This window comes from Heteronotia binoei, chromosome 10 (assembly GCF_032191835.1).
Source record: "Heteronotia binoei isolate CCM8104 ecotype False Entrance Well chromosome 10, APGP_CSIRO_Hbin_v1, whole genome shotgun sequence".
NCBI classification, from domain to species: Eukaryota; Metazoa; Chordata; class Lepidosauria; order Squamata; family Gekkonidae; genus Heteronotia; species Heteronotia binoei.
In genome coordinates this window covers 57,365,987-57,382,448 of record NC_083232.1, presented here as the reverse complement: position 1 = coordinate 57,382,448, position 16,462 = coordinate 57,365,987, and the positions used below count along the sequence as shown (strand labels likewise).

Sequence of the window (16,462 nt, the reverse complement as noted above, 5' to 3'; positions counted from 1 at the left end):
GAGAGAAACACATTTGTATCATATAAATCACTGATCACCATTTGCATCATTATGCATCTCTCTTTGCCATGACACCAAGGTTAGTAAATACAGCTCCTACAAGAACTGTGAAATTAAGGGAGAACCCTGTGCTGTCCTCTTTAATTCTGTCCTGCGTTCCAGTGGCGCTCTTGAGCTTTCTTTCCCTGCTCTAGGTCTCTGGGCAACCTCTGTGGTGGAGAAGAGCTTGCAAGCCTGCCTATTTACCCCTTCCTTCCCCGCTTCATACACAGTGGAAATAATCATCTACCTACCTCAGAGGCTGACTGAGGTCCCAATGCTAAGCATGTTTACTTGACAGTAAGCTTGAATTAAGTTCCTTCTTGACTTCCAGAAGCCACACAATATGTGTGAAAGAGCCGCAGTTTGGCCACCCCTGGCCCAGATACTTTGGGAATACAAAACCCATTCTACATTTTCTTTGGAACTTTTTTTGTGCTACAATGTATTTCAGTGGAGCCCACAGGAGCTTCCAGCCAGAGGAGAAGCCGACAAAGATGAGCTGGGAAGTTTGACAGCCCACCCTCAGCTCCCTGCACTCAGCGGCAGCTCAAGCTTGAGCTCAGAAGAATGAGGACAGGCAAAGGACGGGGTGGGGAGGTGGGGAAGAGAGCCACAGGCCAGATTAAAGCCCTGGGCGGGTTGGTTCCAGCCTGCAGGCCATAAATTTGATACCCCTGGGTTAATGGATCTGGCAGTAGATGATGTGACAGACCTCAGACTCTGGAGAGCCACCACTAGTCTGAGTGGGCAGTACTGACTTTGATGGACTAAGGGCCTGGTTTAGTATAACACTGCTTCAGGTGTTTATGTATCTCACACAGATGGCCAAAAACTTCAAAATCCAACATCATGCACTGCTTTTGCAATAACTTACCAATATCCTGCAACACTTCTGCTCTACCAGCAGCTGCTCTATGACCTTCGAAGCATTTCTTCCAATAAAATAGATGAGCACACCATAGTCTGAGAATGCCCTACATAGCAGTTTCAGCACCTTAACCATGGCTCTCAGAGCATCTTCTCCATCCTCAACACAGCAACAGCCACTTCAATCAATAAGCAATTCTTAATGATCCAGGCTTCCCTCTGCACACCAGAAACTGACATTCAAAGGGAATATGCTGGCCACTGTCTTTTCCTTATAGCAAAATTAGAATATTGCCTGAAAACATAAAACTATCCTCTGGTAATTGTTATCACCATAAAGAATAGCTAGTAAGAAGAGAAATCAGCAAGCTGTTGTACAAAAGGAGTCACCCTTGAATACCCAAGCTCCACACGTGTGTGTGTGCAGATATCAGTTGTGCTCAGAGCCTCAGTGAGTACATCTCAACAAGTTGAACTAAGCTAGTAAGCTATTCAGAATATTCAACCAAAGCTGTTGTGTGATCGTAAATTGGAATTTTAAAAAAGCAGCATTCATAACTTGGGGGAAACTATATGTCCAAGAATGGGCAGGACGCTCTCCCCCATTCCAGTCAATATCTCCACTTACCATGGTGATGACGGCCCCCAAAGTGAGCTGCCTCAGGACCCAACGGACCATCCCAGAGTGGCTGGGACATGACTCCACAGCAACTGGAAAGTGGTACCTTTCCCAAGACTCAGCAGGCTAATGGAGGTCTGGTTGGAAGGATCAGCTTTGTCAATTACACCTCTATAGCCCAGCTGGCCAGTATGAATAGGCAACAAGAGCCCTATCCAGTCAGGGGGCAGAGACCAAATCAGGGTGCTGATTAACTGAAAGGGGATGAGGAGGCAGCTGGAGGAAGCTGAAGAAGCCTCTAACGGTCAACTGGGTCAAGCAACAAGGGATGGAGCATGTAAACATTATGAGGGCCTATTTAAACCCTCTCAGCCTCAGGTTAAGGAAGCGATGGTTAGGGCTGCTCCTGTCTCAAGCCTGTACAGAGAGAGGGCCAGCAGGGAGCAGCCTGACAGGTGGAAGAGGTGAGCACAACCCCTCCCCCCACACACAACTGAGGCCTGAGGGAGCAGGAGGGCTAGACTCCACCTCCAGCTGGGAATCAGATGGCTCCAGCCACCAGGCACAGCTCCTCCTCCTTCCACTCCTGTATCCTGCTCAACTGCACCAAGCCACCTTTCTACATCCACCCTTCCTTGCAGCAGTCTAGCACAGTTCACGCCTCCTACACATTTCAATAGTTTATAACTAAGCTAGATATTTTTGAAGTCTTAAAAATAAGTAGCTAATAACCAACATTAGATAAGCAATCTACTTACCTTGAAAAGACAGAACACAGTTAACCGTAGATCCTTCTACATAATTTTCAGGCATAGGCGACCAAACAAATGTATAATAATCACGTGCAGTACTCCAGCCAACCTAGTGTTAAAAGTAGAAAACTTTTAAGTCAGAACTAAGAACACCTTTTTGTAAATAGTAAAATATAATAATACACCAGATAACCACAGGTTAAATGCCCTATTACCCATTGCCATACATGTTTATGAAAATTAATTTAAGTGCCTCAAACATACAGTTGTTCTCTAATTTATCGCTGGCAGTGTACTAGCACCTGCATTAGGCTAAAACTGTCTGGCCACGAGTCACACTGCACCAAAAGAAAAGCATGTGTTTAAAAATACAAGCTTTACTTTTGGTGCAGTGCGTCTTAAATAACCTTACTGAAATAATATGGAGAGCACTCAATTTATGGGTTAATATGTTTAAAAAGCTTTCCCTACAAGTCTCTCTGATTGCAAAAGAATTGCTGCAAGCAGTAATAGCTGTTCATCCACCAAGTTTTTGTTTGCACCAACTGTTCCAATGAGAATAAGACAATTAATCATCATATCCCCCAGAACAGGTTTTGGTTATTACCCACTTCCTCCTATTAATACACCTTTAATGCTTACATTCCTATCTTACCCCCAAAAGCACCAGATACAAATTCCTCAAAGAATTTACATGAGGAGATGCTGTAAAAGTGGTAGCACAGTTTTCATGCCGAAGGTCCCATGTTCAATTTTATAATTTACTTCATTTATAGTCCATCTTTCTCTGAGACTCACAGCAAATTACAAAATGTAGCAATGTAATAGAAACAGTATAACAAGAAATGCAAAAACAAGATTACAGAAATTAGAAGAAAAAGCAGCAAAAACAAAGCATACATGCAATAAACAGTGTCATGTACTACAGTCCTTATCCCCCTCCCCCCCCCGTTTTTTGTATTTTGTGTGTGTGTGTACATGCACCTGGAAGTTATGTTGACCTCTAATGACTGACCCCTGCTGGGGACCTGAAGGTTATTCTGGGAGGTGGCTGAATAAGCCTGCCCCTGCCTCATGACTGGGTATTTCAAGGACAGTCTCCCATCCAAATACTAACCACAGTCAACCTTGCTTAACTTCCAAGATTTGATGAGATCAGACTTGCCTGGGCTATCCTGCCAGGGCCCCTGAGCCCTGTATTAAAGCAGTGTCTTCAACAATTCCAGTCCTGTTTTCTTCATAAAAATGCCTGCCTGAACAACTCCCTTCCATACTTTCTGGGGAATGACAGAAGTGTGGGAGCCCTTCTGACCTCCTCAGGCAGGCCATTCTGCAACATGGGAGCCGAAACAGAAACCACTCAGGTACAGGCAGCTGCTGATCCTACCCATTTTTGGGGTGGAATCCTCAGTAGACTTTCCTCAGAAAGCAGCTATCACAGTGGGGCATACTGGGAGATTCATTCCTTTGGATGTGTGGGTCCTAGGCCATAAAGGGCTTTACAGGTGATAGCTGAACACATAAACCTGCCTTATACTGAAACTTCAACCATTACATATGGGTGGAGCGGGTTAGAGCCCTTCATGGCAACTAGCCCCCCCCCCAATATATGTATTGGTTGAGGTTTTCTGTCATTGTATCTGAAGAAGTATGCATGCACATGAAAGCTTACATCTCGAATAAAACATTTTGGTCCTAAAGGTTCTACTAGACTCAAACTTTGTTATATTATTTTTTATTATTGCATTTGATGGACTTACATTTTTATTGCATCCTTCCTCCAAGGGGTTCAGCTTCAAATGTACTCCCCCCACCCTCACTTTATTCTACCAATCCTATGAGGTAAATCAGCTTGAATGCAATAGGGCATTAAATGAGTTCTATGGCAGAATGGGCATTTGAGCCCACATCTTCAGAGTCTAGTCCACCGTTAACTGGTTTTTATACCCTGCCTTTCACTACTTGGAGTCTCAGAGCGACTTACAATCACCTTCCCTTGCTCTCCCTGAAACAGACATCTTGTGATGTAAGTAAGGCTGAGACAGCTCTGAGAGAACTGTGACTGACTCAAGGTCACCCAGCAGGCTTCATGTGGAGGAGTGGGAAATCAAACCTGGTTCCCCAGATTTGAGTCCATCACTCTTAACCTCTGCACCACACTACTATACTACATTGACTCTTATGAGCTTGACTGGCCTGAAGTCCACTGGTAAACTAAACAGCTGCCACTAAAAATAAAGCAGCACCTTAAGAACTAACCTATTCTAGTATAAGCTTTTGTGAACTAAAGTCTACTTCATCAGTACCCAATGTTCAAGCACAGCAAGTGGCAGGAAGTAGTTACAAATCAAGAGGCAAGGCATTTTAGTACAATATTCCATTAGCCTAACTGGATCAAACTGCTGCACCTGCAGAGCTCAGCAGGGCAGACAAATACTGCTGTGCCAAGGCTAATATTAAGCCTCTAGAGAGGCTTAGAGTTGTTTGTAATGCCTTGCCCTTGCCATTCTTCTTTCTGACACTGATCCTGTTGAATCTTACAAATCTTGTGCAACATTCATACATATCTCACTGATTCCAGAGCAAAACAGGCAAACAATCAACTTCCTCTATAATAATAATAATCTTGCCCTTATTGCTCCAATACTACCTCAAATTTAGGGATCTGACAGACAGAGAGTCTCACAAAACAGTGCATATTGTATTAAAGAGGTTATGTAAAAGAGTCATTAAGGAAACTGGAATCCATGTTCCTTACATCCTAACTAAAGATATTTGGGAGGGGGGGGCTGGTCTGATAAAGGAAGAGCTACAAATTCCTTATCCCAAAGATTTTAAAAATTATGCTTGAGTACAAAGCTTCTTTATGATATAAACCAGCTTCTCTTAAATAGTTAAATGTCAGATCCCTTTTAAATGAAAACAAAACACTAGCCCATGGCTATATGCCTGGAGGATCAAGGAACAAATTAGAATGAGAACACATGCACAAAACTTTTACAGAGCAGACCATTAAGAACCAGCAGATATGAAGGAATAGTAAAAGTGCAAAAAAGACAAGAAATCTTCAAAAGAAACAGAAAACAATAGAATAGCAGAAAGATTTATACAAATGGCGGGGGGCTGATATGAAAGTAAATGTCACAAATAAAGTAGATAAGCTTATACTGGATCATTTTAAGGCATTTAATAGTATATGGTAAATCTGCTCTGGAGAAATACGTAAGATCTCCTCAGGAACCACCACCCAAGGACCACAGCTTGCTTTAAATCCAAAGAAGATGACTTTCAAGACTTTGTCAAAACCACATGATTAAAATAATACAAAATGATTACTTTGGAAAGCAGTTAGGACATAGTATAATGGGAAAGTATTATGAAAGGATACCTGGTCAAAGACAAGTTAAATTATGAGAAAGTTATTTTCATATAGTGACCATCTTCCATTATTCTCTTTTCTTTTAAGGATTTATTTTTGTTACAGAAATAATGGCTGCTACACTTTCAAAATGAAAATTTGTTACGCTCTAATGTGTCCCTCCAACACAATCAATTTGAAACCAAAAACAGCCATATTTACTAAGACCCAGTGCCCTCCTCCCCATTCTACAGCTACAGAAGCCACTTCCATTCTATCACACTAGCTACTCCTGATTCAGGACCATGTTCCCTTTCACCAGTTAAGTTCTTCAGTTACCCTGGCACACTGGAGTGTTCAACTGAAAACAGAATGTCTGGTTCAGTATTTTATACCATGAAAGATCATTTTAGATACAGAAATAGCTGCTAGTTTATATTGTTTTAAAAGGGGATTAAACAAGTTCCCAAAGGCTGGATCTAGTGGCAGTTACTTATGACCAGTAAATGGAATAGGAGTGAAATGGAGAGGGAGGATGGGAAAACTTTAGCCTCCATACACTTCTTGAGGCCTTCAGGGGTATCTGGTTGGTCCCATGGGAAACAGGATGCTGGACTAGATAGACCTTCAACACAGCAGGCTCTTACATTTTTTTTTGAAGGATGGGCAGATGAGTTTTGTTTCAAATGAAAGTGTTGGAAAGGAATTTCCTTGCAGACTAGCTAATGACCCAAAGAGCCTGGACATAGAGAAGGGGTGAATATGTTACAGACTGCTTTAGAATGTGACTTAACCCCTTTAGTGTGTTATTTACTATTTTTTTAAAAAAACAGAAATGTGGGTACATTAAATAAAGTAAAATGGCCATATTACTATCTTTGTTCATAAAGAAGACTGCAGATTTATACCCCGCCCTTCTCTCTGAATCAGAGACTCAAAGAGGCTTACAATCTCCTATATCATCTCCCCCCACAACAAACACCCTGTGAGGTAGGTGGGGCTGAGAGGGCTCTCACAGCAGCTGCCCTTCAAGGACAACTCCTGCAATAGCTATGGCTAACCCAAGACCATTCCAGCAGCTGCAAGTGAAAGAGTGGGGAATCAAACCCTGTTCTCCCAGATAAGAGTCTGCACATTTAACCAGTACACCAAACTGGCTCTAAAGGAGATGAACATTTCCACCCACTCTATACTATCTCACAGGGGAGCACCTTCAACTTTTAATTTAAAACAAGCAGAAAACAATAGGATTTACATTGGAACATGCAACAAAGTTGCTTACCTTGAAAATACCAACCCAGTCTTTTTGATGGGGGCGTATATATGGAGTCAGAGTGTAATGGCATTCAAGGTGCACATTAGGAAGATAACTTTTTTCTACATTTTGAAAAATTACGTGTGCAAAATTTGACGCCTGCAGGGCACTGCTTGACGACGGAACTTCTTGAAAAGATGACATTATTTATCTGTAAGATAATATTAAAGTCCTGTTAGTGTAAACTCGAAAAAGTAGAAAAAGGAAAACAGCTCATCAGTGGAGTTCCCCTCATTTCAGTTTTAGTTCTTCATCTAAATTGAACTAGCAGTCTCCTATCAGTTGGATTTGCAGCAAACAAATTTCCAATGCTACCATTCTGAGATACAATACAAGAAACCCAGGAAGCATAAATAAAGCCAAAATGATACTGATAAAGCTCAACAACTCTGCATTGAATGTACAACTGTAAGCCCATTTCAAAACAAGTTGTTACGGTACCACTGGACTTCTACTGAATTATGCTATGCTACTTTCAGCTTATGTAAGGCGGCGAATGTCAATCCATATATGTAGTGGGTCTTCAATGCACCCCTAGCTCTTTATTTAATCATGTGTTTAAAACAACTTTTTGGCATTGTATGTAACAGGTATCATCCCCACACTTTCCCCTTGCTGTATTCTGAAGCATCAGGTGATGTAGCAGACCAAGCCCTGTACAGTAGACACAGCATCATAATGGAAATGCCTGGATTCATATCCCTATTCAGCTATGAAGCAACCTACTGGCTCCAACAACTCCCTTATGCTAAGTGAGGACCCTTGCTCTGGCAAATGAAGGCTCCCATTTAGGAGAAGGGAACTGTTGAACCTGACCCACTATCATTCAGCCTATTCTACATCAGCTTTTTTATGACACTAAAGTGTGGGATCATGAGATGGAAGTGAGAGATGCATACCAACCAGTGTTCCCTCTAAGTTGAGTTTAGTGTGAGCCAGCTTGCAGTTTTTTAGCCTCTGGCTCACACATTTTTGTCTTAGCTCAGGAAAAATCGAAGCTAATTTATGCAGTAACTCACAACTTTAACACCGGCAGTGTTGCCTCTTAGAAGAATTAGTGTGACTAGCTCAAAGTTTTTTAGCCTCTGACTTAGCTCAGTAAAAATGGCCCCCAAGCAAACTAATTTATACAGTAGCTCAAAACTTTAATACCTGTAGCCCATGAAATAGAATATTTCTGCTTTGGTGGTAAGCTTTTGGGAAAGCTGTGCATTAACTGGATTCCTCCCTCCAAATGCCTAAAAGTCAGATCCATCCTCAAAGAGAAAAAGGTTTCTCACTTCAGCATTTACAAACACATACTATGTATTGTGCGAATGGAAGCTGAACTTCCATGTAACAATAAGAAAACATGTCCCATATTTAACAATCTTACAGACGCTTATTAGGTCAGATATGGTCCATAAGTACATTAAAACCTTTTTTTACATATCACTGGATGACTAAATCATAGAAATCAAAAACAGAAAGGAATCTTTGCAAGCTTCAAGTCATACCAGTTGTATTCCTCTGTTCTGCACCATTCCGGATGGGAGAGGGTCATCACTGAGCCTCTTTTAGAAAACAGAGGTATGCGTAGACTTACTAATATATGAGACGCACCCCATTAGTTTGTGCAACAGCAGAAAACTGAGCTGGTTAACCATGACATGTGCTGGAGGGGGAAGTATACCTGCATACCATACCCTTAGAATATATTTGTGACACAGATTACCATGATTTATCTAGCACAGATTTCATGTGATATTAAACGGGGAAAAAACTAACTTTTTAAACTGCAATATATGTTATGCTCAATTGAGTTGTGTGCACAAAGCACATACAGAGAGAACAATTCAACAATGGAATACAAACACCCACAGACAATGAGACAAAACAAACTGCCATACACATTTTGGCAAACAGCCTTCAGCTGTGTTTTCACAATAATTAATATTATTGAAGCCTGGTGTTTTGTTATAATGAGTTCATAACATATTCCAAGTATGGATATCATTTACTGAGTTTAAAGTCCTTTTCATTTTTGCAGGTTTTTAACTGGATTATCTAACCTGTCTTTGCAGTCTACTATGATTTTCTTTTACTATGTTAAGTGGGATGTGACTGTACTAATTATACTTACTGTGTGAGCCACTGATAAAAGCTGTTTGCTAAAACACATATGGAACTTTGCTTTGCCTCACTGCTTGAGGATGTCCGCATTCTGTTCTTTAATTGTTATTAAATTATCTTTGTATACACAACTGAATTGGTCATTCTTTGTATATTTTATCACACATTGTTACTTTATTTTCTCAAACTTTAGTTTATCTTTTTTTGGTAGGGTCTATCCTCTTCTTTGGTAGGGTAGTTCCCTTTTTTGTGATACAGACTCCCTCCAGCCTCATTTTATTCCTCCACCCTTTCCAGTCCACAGAATGCAAGAACACAAAGTGGTCAGACTAAACGGATACTACTTAAATGGATACTACTTTCTACTCTTTATTTTTGTGGGCTATAAAATGTTTTGTAAAACCTACAGAACTTATTCACAAATATCACTGCCCTTCTTCTCTCCCCCGCCACAAAATTAGGCCTTGGGGCAACCTCTTCAAATATTACATTTTTATAAATATATTTTCAGCAGATTGTCCTCCCTTCTTCCCCTCCCAAGGGCAATTGTTCATAATGACAACATACCGTATTTTTCGCACCATAAGGCACTCCGGACGATAGGACGCACCTTCCTCCTGGGGGGGGATCCGCTGCCTCCAATCCCGGCGCTTCCTCCGTGCCTGCCTGCCTGGCTCCAGCTCTGACGCTTACAGCAAGTGCCAGGATCGCTCCCTCTGCCCTCCAATCCCGGCGCTTGCTGTAAGCATCAGAGCTGAAGCCAGGCAGGCAGGCACGGAGGAAGCACCTGCCCCCTCTGCAAACCCAGCGCTTTGTGAGCGCCAGCTGTGGAGGGGGCAGCGTGTTTCCTCCGTGCCTGCCTGCCTGGCTTCAGCTCTGATGCTTACAGCAAGCGCCGGGATCGCTCCCTCTGCCCTCCGATCCCGGCGCTTGCTGTAAGCATCAGAGCTGAAGCCAGGCAGGCAGGCACGGAGGAAGCACCCGCCCCCTCCGCAAACCCAGCGCTTTGTGAGCGCCGGCTGTGGAGGGGGCAGTGTGCTTCCTCCGTGCCTGCCTGCCTGGCTTCAGCTCTGATGCTTACAACAAGCGCCGGGATCGGAGGGCAGAGGGAGCGATCCTGGCGCTTGCTGTAAGCGTCAGAGCTGGAGCCAGGCAGGCACAGGGGAAGTGCCGGGATCAGAGGCGGAGGCAGCGGATCGCTCCCCCCCCAGGAAGGTAGGTACCGGTACCTTCGCTCCATAGTTATTATTATTAGTATTATTATTATTAAATTTTATTTGTATCCCGCCCTCCCCGCCTAGGCAGGCTCAGGGCGGCTAACAACATTCACATAAAACATTATACAGTATACAATAATTAAGAACGACATTAAAATTATGCAATAGTTAAATACATATCTTAAACCATTCCAGTTTATATAATTTATAATTTAACAGCAGCAGAGATGTTCTGGGCGCTATTCTATCCATTTACATTTTACATAATGGCAAGGATTGCTATAGAGTTTCTTTGTTGGATCATCAGTTCGGCCATCCTTTGTCAGCAGTCTGAGAAAGCCTGCCTAAAGAGGATGGTCTTACAGGCCCTGCGGAATTGGTCTAGGCTCCGCAGGGCCCGCACCTCTTCCGGGAGCTGATTCCACAGGCACGGAGCTGCCACGGAGAAGGCCCGTACACGAGTGTTCTGTAATTTCGCCTCCCTTGGCCCAGGGACAGTCAGCTTGTTCTTCCCTGCTGACCTCAGTGCTCTTTGGGACTCGTATGGGGAGAGACGGTCCTTCAGGTAGGCAGGTCCTCGACCATATAGGGCTTTAAAGGTAATGACCAGCACTTTGTAGCGAACCCGGTATGTAACTGGCAGCCAGTGCAGTTCGCGCAGCCTTGGCTGTATATGCTCCCATTTCAGGAGTCCTAATAACAGCCTGGCCGCTGCGTTCTGCACTAGCTGCAGCTTCCGGGTTCGACACAAAGGCAGCCCCACGTAGAGGGCATTACAGTAGTCCAATCTTGAGGTGACCGTCGCATGGATCACTGTTGCCAGGTCCCGGTGCTCCAGGAAAGGGGCCAACTGCCTTGCCCGCTTCAGATGAAAAAACGCCGACTTGGTAGTGGCAGCTACCTGGGCCTCCATCGATAGTGAAGGCTCCAGTAGAACTCCCAGGCTCCTGACCTGGCACGCCACTTTCAGCAGCGCACCATCAAAAACCAGGAGAGGTATTTCCCTTCCCAGAGCACCACAGCCCACGCAAAGGACCTCTGTCTTCGTCGGGTTCAGCTTCAGCCCACTCAGCCTAAGCCAGGTTGCCACAGCCTGCAATGCCCGGTCCAAATTCCCTGGGACGCAGTCAGGCCGGCTATCCATTAGCAGATAGAGCTGGGTGTCATCTGCATATTGATGACAACCCAGCCCAAACCTCCAGGCAATCTGGGCAAGGGGGCACATGTAGATGTTAAATAACATTGGAGAGAGAACCGCTCCCTGAGGCACCCTGCAATCTAGTGTGCGCCTCCGGGAGAGCTCACCCCTGATTGCCACCCTTTGTCCCTGTCCTTTGAGGAAGGAGGAAAGCCATTGTAAGGCCAGCCCCCTAACCCCTATGTCAGCGAGGCGGCAGGTCAGTAGCTGATGGTCAACCATGTCAAACGCAGCTGACAGATCTAACAGCATCAGCACCGCCATGCCGCCTCGATCCAGTTGCCGTTGGAGGTCATCCGCCAAGGCGACCAGCACTGTCTCCGTCCCATGGCCCGGGCGAAAGCCAGACTGGCAAGGGTCTAGGACGGAAGCGTCATCCAGAAACCTCTGCAGTTGCAACGCCACTGCCCTCCCAATAATTTTACCTAAAAACGGTAAATTTGAAACCGGTCGGTAGTTTGCCAATTCGGCCGGATCTGCTGTACATTTTTTCAGGAGGGGGCGGACCAAAGCCTCTTTCAGAGGTGATGGAAAACGCCCCTCTAAGAGGGATCTATTTATTATGTCCCGTAAAGGACATCTAAGCTCCCTCTGGCAAGATTTAATCAGCCAAGAGGGGCAAGGGTCCAAATCACAAGTTGTTGGTCGTGCAACAGAGAGAATTCCGTCAACTTCCTCCGGGCTGAGTGGGTCGAACCGATCCAACACTAAACCTGAAGACAGGCACGGAGCCTCAAGTTCCTGTACTGTTTCCAATGTGGTAGGCAGGTCTTGGCGAAGCGACGTGATTTTATCTGCAAAATGTTTCGCAAAAGCCTCACAGCCTATCTCTAATTCTCTAACATTTGGTTTGCCTTGAGGCAATGTGGTAAGATCTCTAATTATACTAAACAATTGTGCTGGGCGCGAATTTGCAGATGCAATCTTGGCTGCAAAGTAGTATTTCTTTGCAGCCTTGCCATCTCATAAGACTTCATAAATGTTCTATAGGATGCTCTCGTCGCTTCGTCCCGAGTATGCCGCCACTGCCTCTCTAGTCATCTGAGCCCTTGTTTCAGTTGACGTAGCTCCAAGGTATACCATGGAGCCAGCCTCCTGCGAGGGCGCAGAGGACATTGGGGTGCGATCTCGTCGATAGCCCTGGATAGTCAGCCTTGCCAGGCCTCCACCAGGTCATCGAGGGAATCGCCAGGGGGCCAGGGATCCCCCAGTGCCATTTGGAACCGTTCCGGGTCCATCAGGCTCCGGGGGCGAGCCAAAATAGGCTCTCCGCCCATACAGGGTTGGGGTGGTATCTCCATACGGGCCTTGAGGGCTAGGTGATCCGACCATGGTACCGCTTCAACCGCGATATTGTTCACCGTAAGACGCATACACTTTTCCCCCCACTTATTTTTTTTGGGGGGGGGTGCGTCTTATGGTGCAAAAAATATGGTAATTATCTCCTCCAAATACCTTTCGTTCTGATAAAAATTTCTCCCTTTACCCACCATGTACACTCTCAGTACACGCTTGCACATAAAACAGACACTGAGATCCATGCTAGCCAATGCAAGTATGGAATATATAGCTGCATTCATTACTTAGCTTGGAATAGCCAGGGAGCAACACAAGACTGACCAGGCTTACTTTTCTGAATCCATCTCTATCCCAGAACTGGCCAGCCTTCTGTCTTCCCTGCAAATGACAATGAGTGGCAGGTTGAAAGGCAGCAAATATTAGGGTGCCATGAGAATTCCTGGCAGAGTTATTAGCTCGCACACAGTTTCTATATTTACCTGGAACATGCACAGTGTGGACGTTTGCAGTGTCTGTCAACAGATTTTCACATATTACATTACTCATACTGGATTGGAGGCTGGAGGAGTAACATGTGAAAATTCTGTCATTATTTGTTAGAATTTTTCCCTACTGCTTCTAATGAATATTGCCTTACCATTAACAATTATGAAACATCAGCTATTCACATATAATGATACACTGTAGGTACCTACATGCTTCTCCATTCAGAGCATACAATACAATCAACTAAAGCCAAACCATATTACTGAAATCAGTACTCTTAAAAGTACAATGAAGCAAAGATACAGTGGCAAAGCCATTATAGTATTCAGGGTCTTTTTATACTGGAGCCTGTCTTCTGCTGTATAAAAAAGATGAACAGATCAGTCTCTATACAAAACAATCAGACACAAAGCGCAACATCCAAGTGTCAACATTAAGAAACTGGCAGGTTTCATTCTCCCAGAAAACACTGCAACTGACAACCATTGCTGGTTAAAAGCACTACTCTTAATCAAAGAAGAATTTGTGCAAGACTCCAGCAAATCTATTTAGGTGGTTCAACAGAGATTAGTATTTTCTCTCCCACTTCAGATGTTAAAATTAGCCCAGCAAAGATAGGAACAATGGGTTACCAGTTACAGGTGCTGCTAATTTACACTGTGCTGATTTCTAATTTATTTTGTTAGACATAGAAATGTCAGAGGTTGGATCTCTTTCATTTCAAATACTTTTAGCCTTACAGATTTTCCATATTAGAACAAACAAGGAAACTGGAAAGCCTTTTACCCTCTGAAACTACAGAAGTGGTCATAAATCATGAATCTCTATAAAGGGGGAGGGGGAGAGGAAAAGCCATTGCTGAAACAGGAATTTTAACTGCCTACCATCCAAATAATGTAAAAACAGCCCTACTGGATCAGATGGATGGCCTACACATATTCTAAATGTATATAAAGGAACGGTAACTGACCTACTAAATGAAAGACAACCTGATATAAGATCAATGAGAAGATGCGGGTAGCCAAACAGATTCTCTGACATTTCAATATCGCTTAGACTAACTTACATTCAAACAGAAGAAGACTGCAGATTTATACCCTGCCCTTCTCTCTGGATCAGGGACTCAGAGCAGCTTACAATCTCCTCTATCTTCTCCTCCCACAACAGACACCTTGTGAGGTGGGTGGGACTGAGAGAGCTCTTCCAGAAGCTGCCCTTTCAAGGACAACTCCTACCAGACCTAGGGCTGATCCCCAAAGCCATTCCAGCAGCTGTAAGTGGAGGAGTATGAGGAGAATCAAACCTGGTTCTTCCAGATAACAGTCCGCACACTTAACCACTATACCAAACATACACGTACACAGGACTGCACTGCATTACACTAGCATTGAAATGATATTATTCGAAATTCTATTAGTATGAAGCTTTAGCAGTTCTTTTAATCCACAAACGCACAAGAACAGCAAAACAGCTTGTTCTTTCTACAAAATACACTGTGGCCTTTCATGTCATTTAAGCAAATAATTTTAAAAACACAACCTATACAGATCAAACAAACTCCAAGGTCACTTACAGCCACTATCTTCCTACATGTCAGCAAAAAAATCCCTGCAACTGTTGTGTCTGATAAGCACGCATAAAAAAAAAACTCCAGAGAAGGCCTCTTGTTTATCCAGCCCACACTGAGCAGATTTGAAGGGAGTGGCTGAACTGTAGCCTAGAGAACAGCATTACCAAGGAGGCATGGACTGTACTCCTTTATTATTCTCTCTTCACCTGTTCTGCTCTTTAAAACTTGGTTCCTGTTTAAACGGGGGGGGGGGAGGGGGGGCAACCCAATTGTCAGCTTTACATTCCCATCTATCAACTTAGAAGCAGAAGTAGATGCTACTTTGGATAGCTAGATTCAAGTCCTGTAGCACCTTAAGGTCCAAGATTTCCAGAGTATAAATTCCCGAAGGTGAAAGTTCCCTCAGTCAGACAACCTGAAAAGCTTGTATCTTGGAAATCTTCCTGGTCTTTAAGGTTCTCCTTGAATCTACATGGGTACCCACCTGAAACCACCTGCTCAGTATGGAGCTGTTAGCCGCCTCGAAACATTGTCTAAGCAGTTCCAGAGCCGGCGAAAACATTCAACACGCATCACTACTGGGGCTCGAAAGACTGCCCCGTTGCTTCCCTAGAAGGGCCCTGTAACGTCTTCGCTAAAGGAACACACCCGGCTTCCGCTCCTCATCCCCACAGCCCCTTCCTTCCGGTCTCGCCTTGTTTGACAGTCCGGTGGTCCTGCTTATAACCCCCTCACAAGCTGCGTGACGGCCCCACACAGCAAACAAAAAACGGAATTTCAACCCGATCCACTCTTTAGCGCTCCTCTCCCTCCCCCCGGAGAACCTTAACAACCTGGAGCCACCTTAAGCACTCCCAAGCCTCCGGCCCAGCTCTTGGACCCCGCCCCCAGGTCACCTCCATACGGGCTCCCTCGCCACCTCTCCTTCAGCTCAACTGCGGTAGAGAAAGGATAGTCCAACCCCCCGGCGGACGACGGAGGCACGGTGACGCGCTACAACAGCCGCGACCAGTGCCAGAACAGAGGGGGGCACTCGATAGTTATGGCAGCCCCTCGGGACGGCAAGGCGAGCAGGCCTCTTACCTGAGACGCTCAGCAGACGTCAACACCATCAGCCCGCAGTCGCCATCAGCTCCCAGGGCCCGCCCCCAGCCGTCACTTCCGGCCCAGAGAGCGAGAGAGACTTGTTCCTCACACGTGACGGCCGAGAAACAGTGCGCGCGTCTGACGCGGCATCCAAGAGTTCAGTGACGTGCCATAGTCTGCTCACTTTTTTTGTTCGTTCTCTCACAGCTGCCTGTGAATTGTATTAAAGGAAGTTGCTGATTTACAAGCTCATTGCCCATCCTTCGTATGTTTGCGAAACCCTTCGAGAGGAATCCTGAGAAAAAGATCGCAGCATAATAGCCTTAGGGCGCTGGCTTAGCTGGGAAAACGTATGGTAGAACTAGGTTGTCTAAGGCGGGTTCAGTCTCATCAATGAAAGCCCCCAGGTGACCTTGGTTTAGTCACTGTGCCTCACATGTGGAATTCACTGCCACAGGCCATTGGCCTGATCTAACATGGCTTCTCTTATGTTCTTAACTACCGAACTCACTGGGTTGCTGTTAGGATTAAATGGGTTATG

The 16,462-nt window shown here is 44.7% G+C and overlaps 1 protein-coding gene across 6 annotated transcripts in view; it reads right to left on the bottom strand.

Moving 5' to 3' along the window:
* The window catches only part of TAX1BP1 (Tax1 binding protein 1), a 47,129-nt gene extending 30,863 nt beyond the window's left edge, over positions 1-16,266 (bottom strand). For 2 of the 6 annotated variants that reach the window (XM_060248694.1, XM_060248699.1), the window contains exons 1-3: positions 15,919-16,266; positions 6,921-7,104; positions 2,287-2,389 (exon numbers count right to left, since the gene is read on the bottom strand). In XM_060248694.1, the coding sequence (XP_060104677.1) occupies positions 2,287-2,389; positions 6,921-7,097 (280 nt within the window). In that variant the 5' untranslated portion in view covers positions 7,098-7,104; positions 15,919-16,266. Of the gene's footprint in view, positions 1-2,286; positions 2,390-6,920; positions 7,105-14,149; positions 14,187-15,319; positions 15,650-15,918 lie in introns of those variants that run through there. The other 4 variants (XM_060248697.1, XM_060248698.1, XM_060248696.1 and 1 more) reach the window with 3 other exon arrangements.
* Between the last annotated feature and the right edge of the window lie 196 nt (positions 16,267-16,462).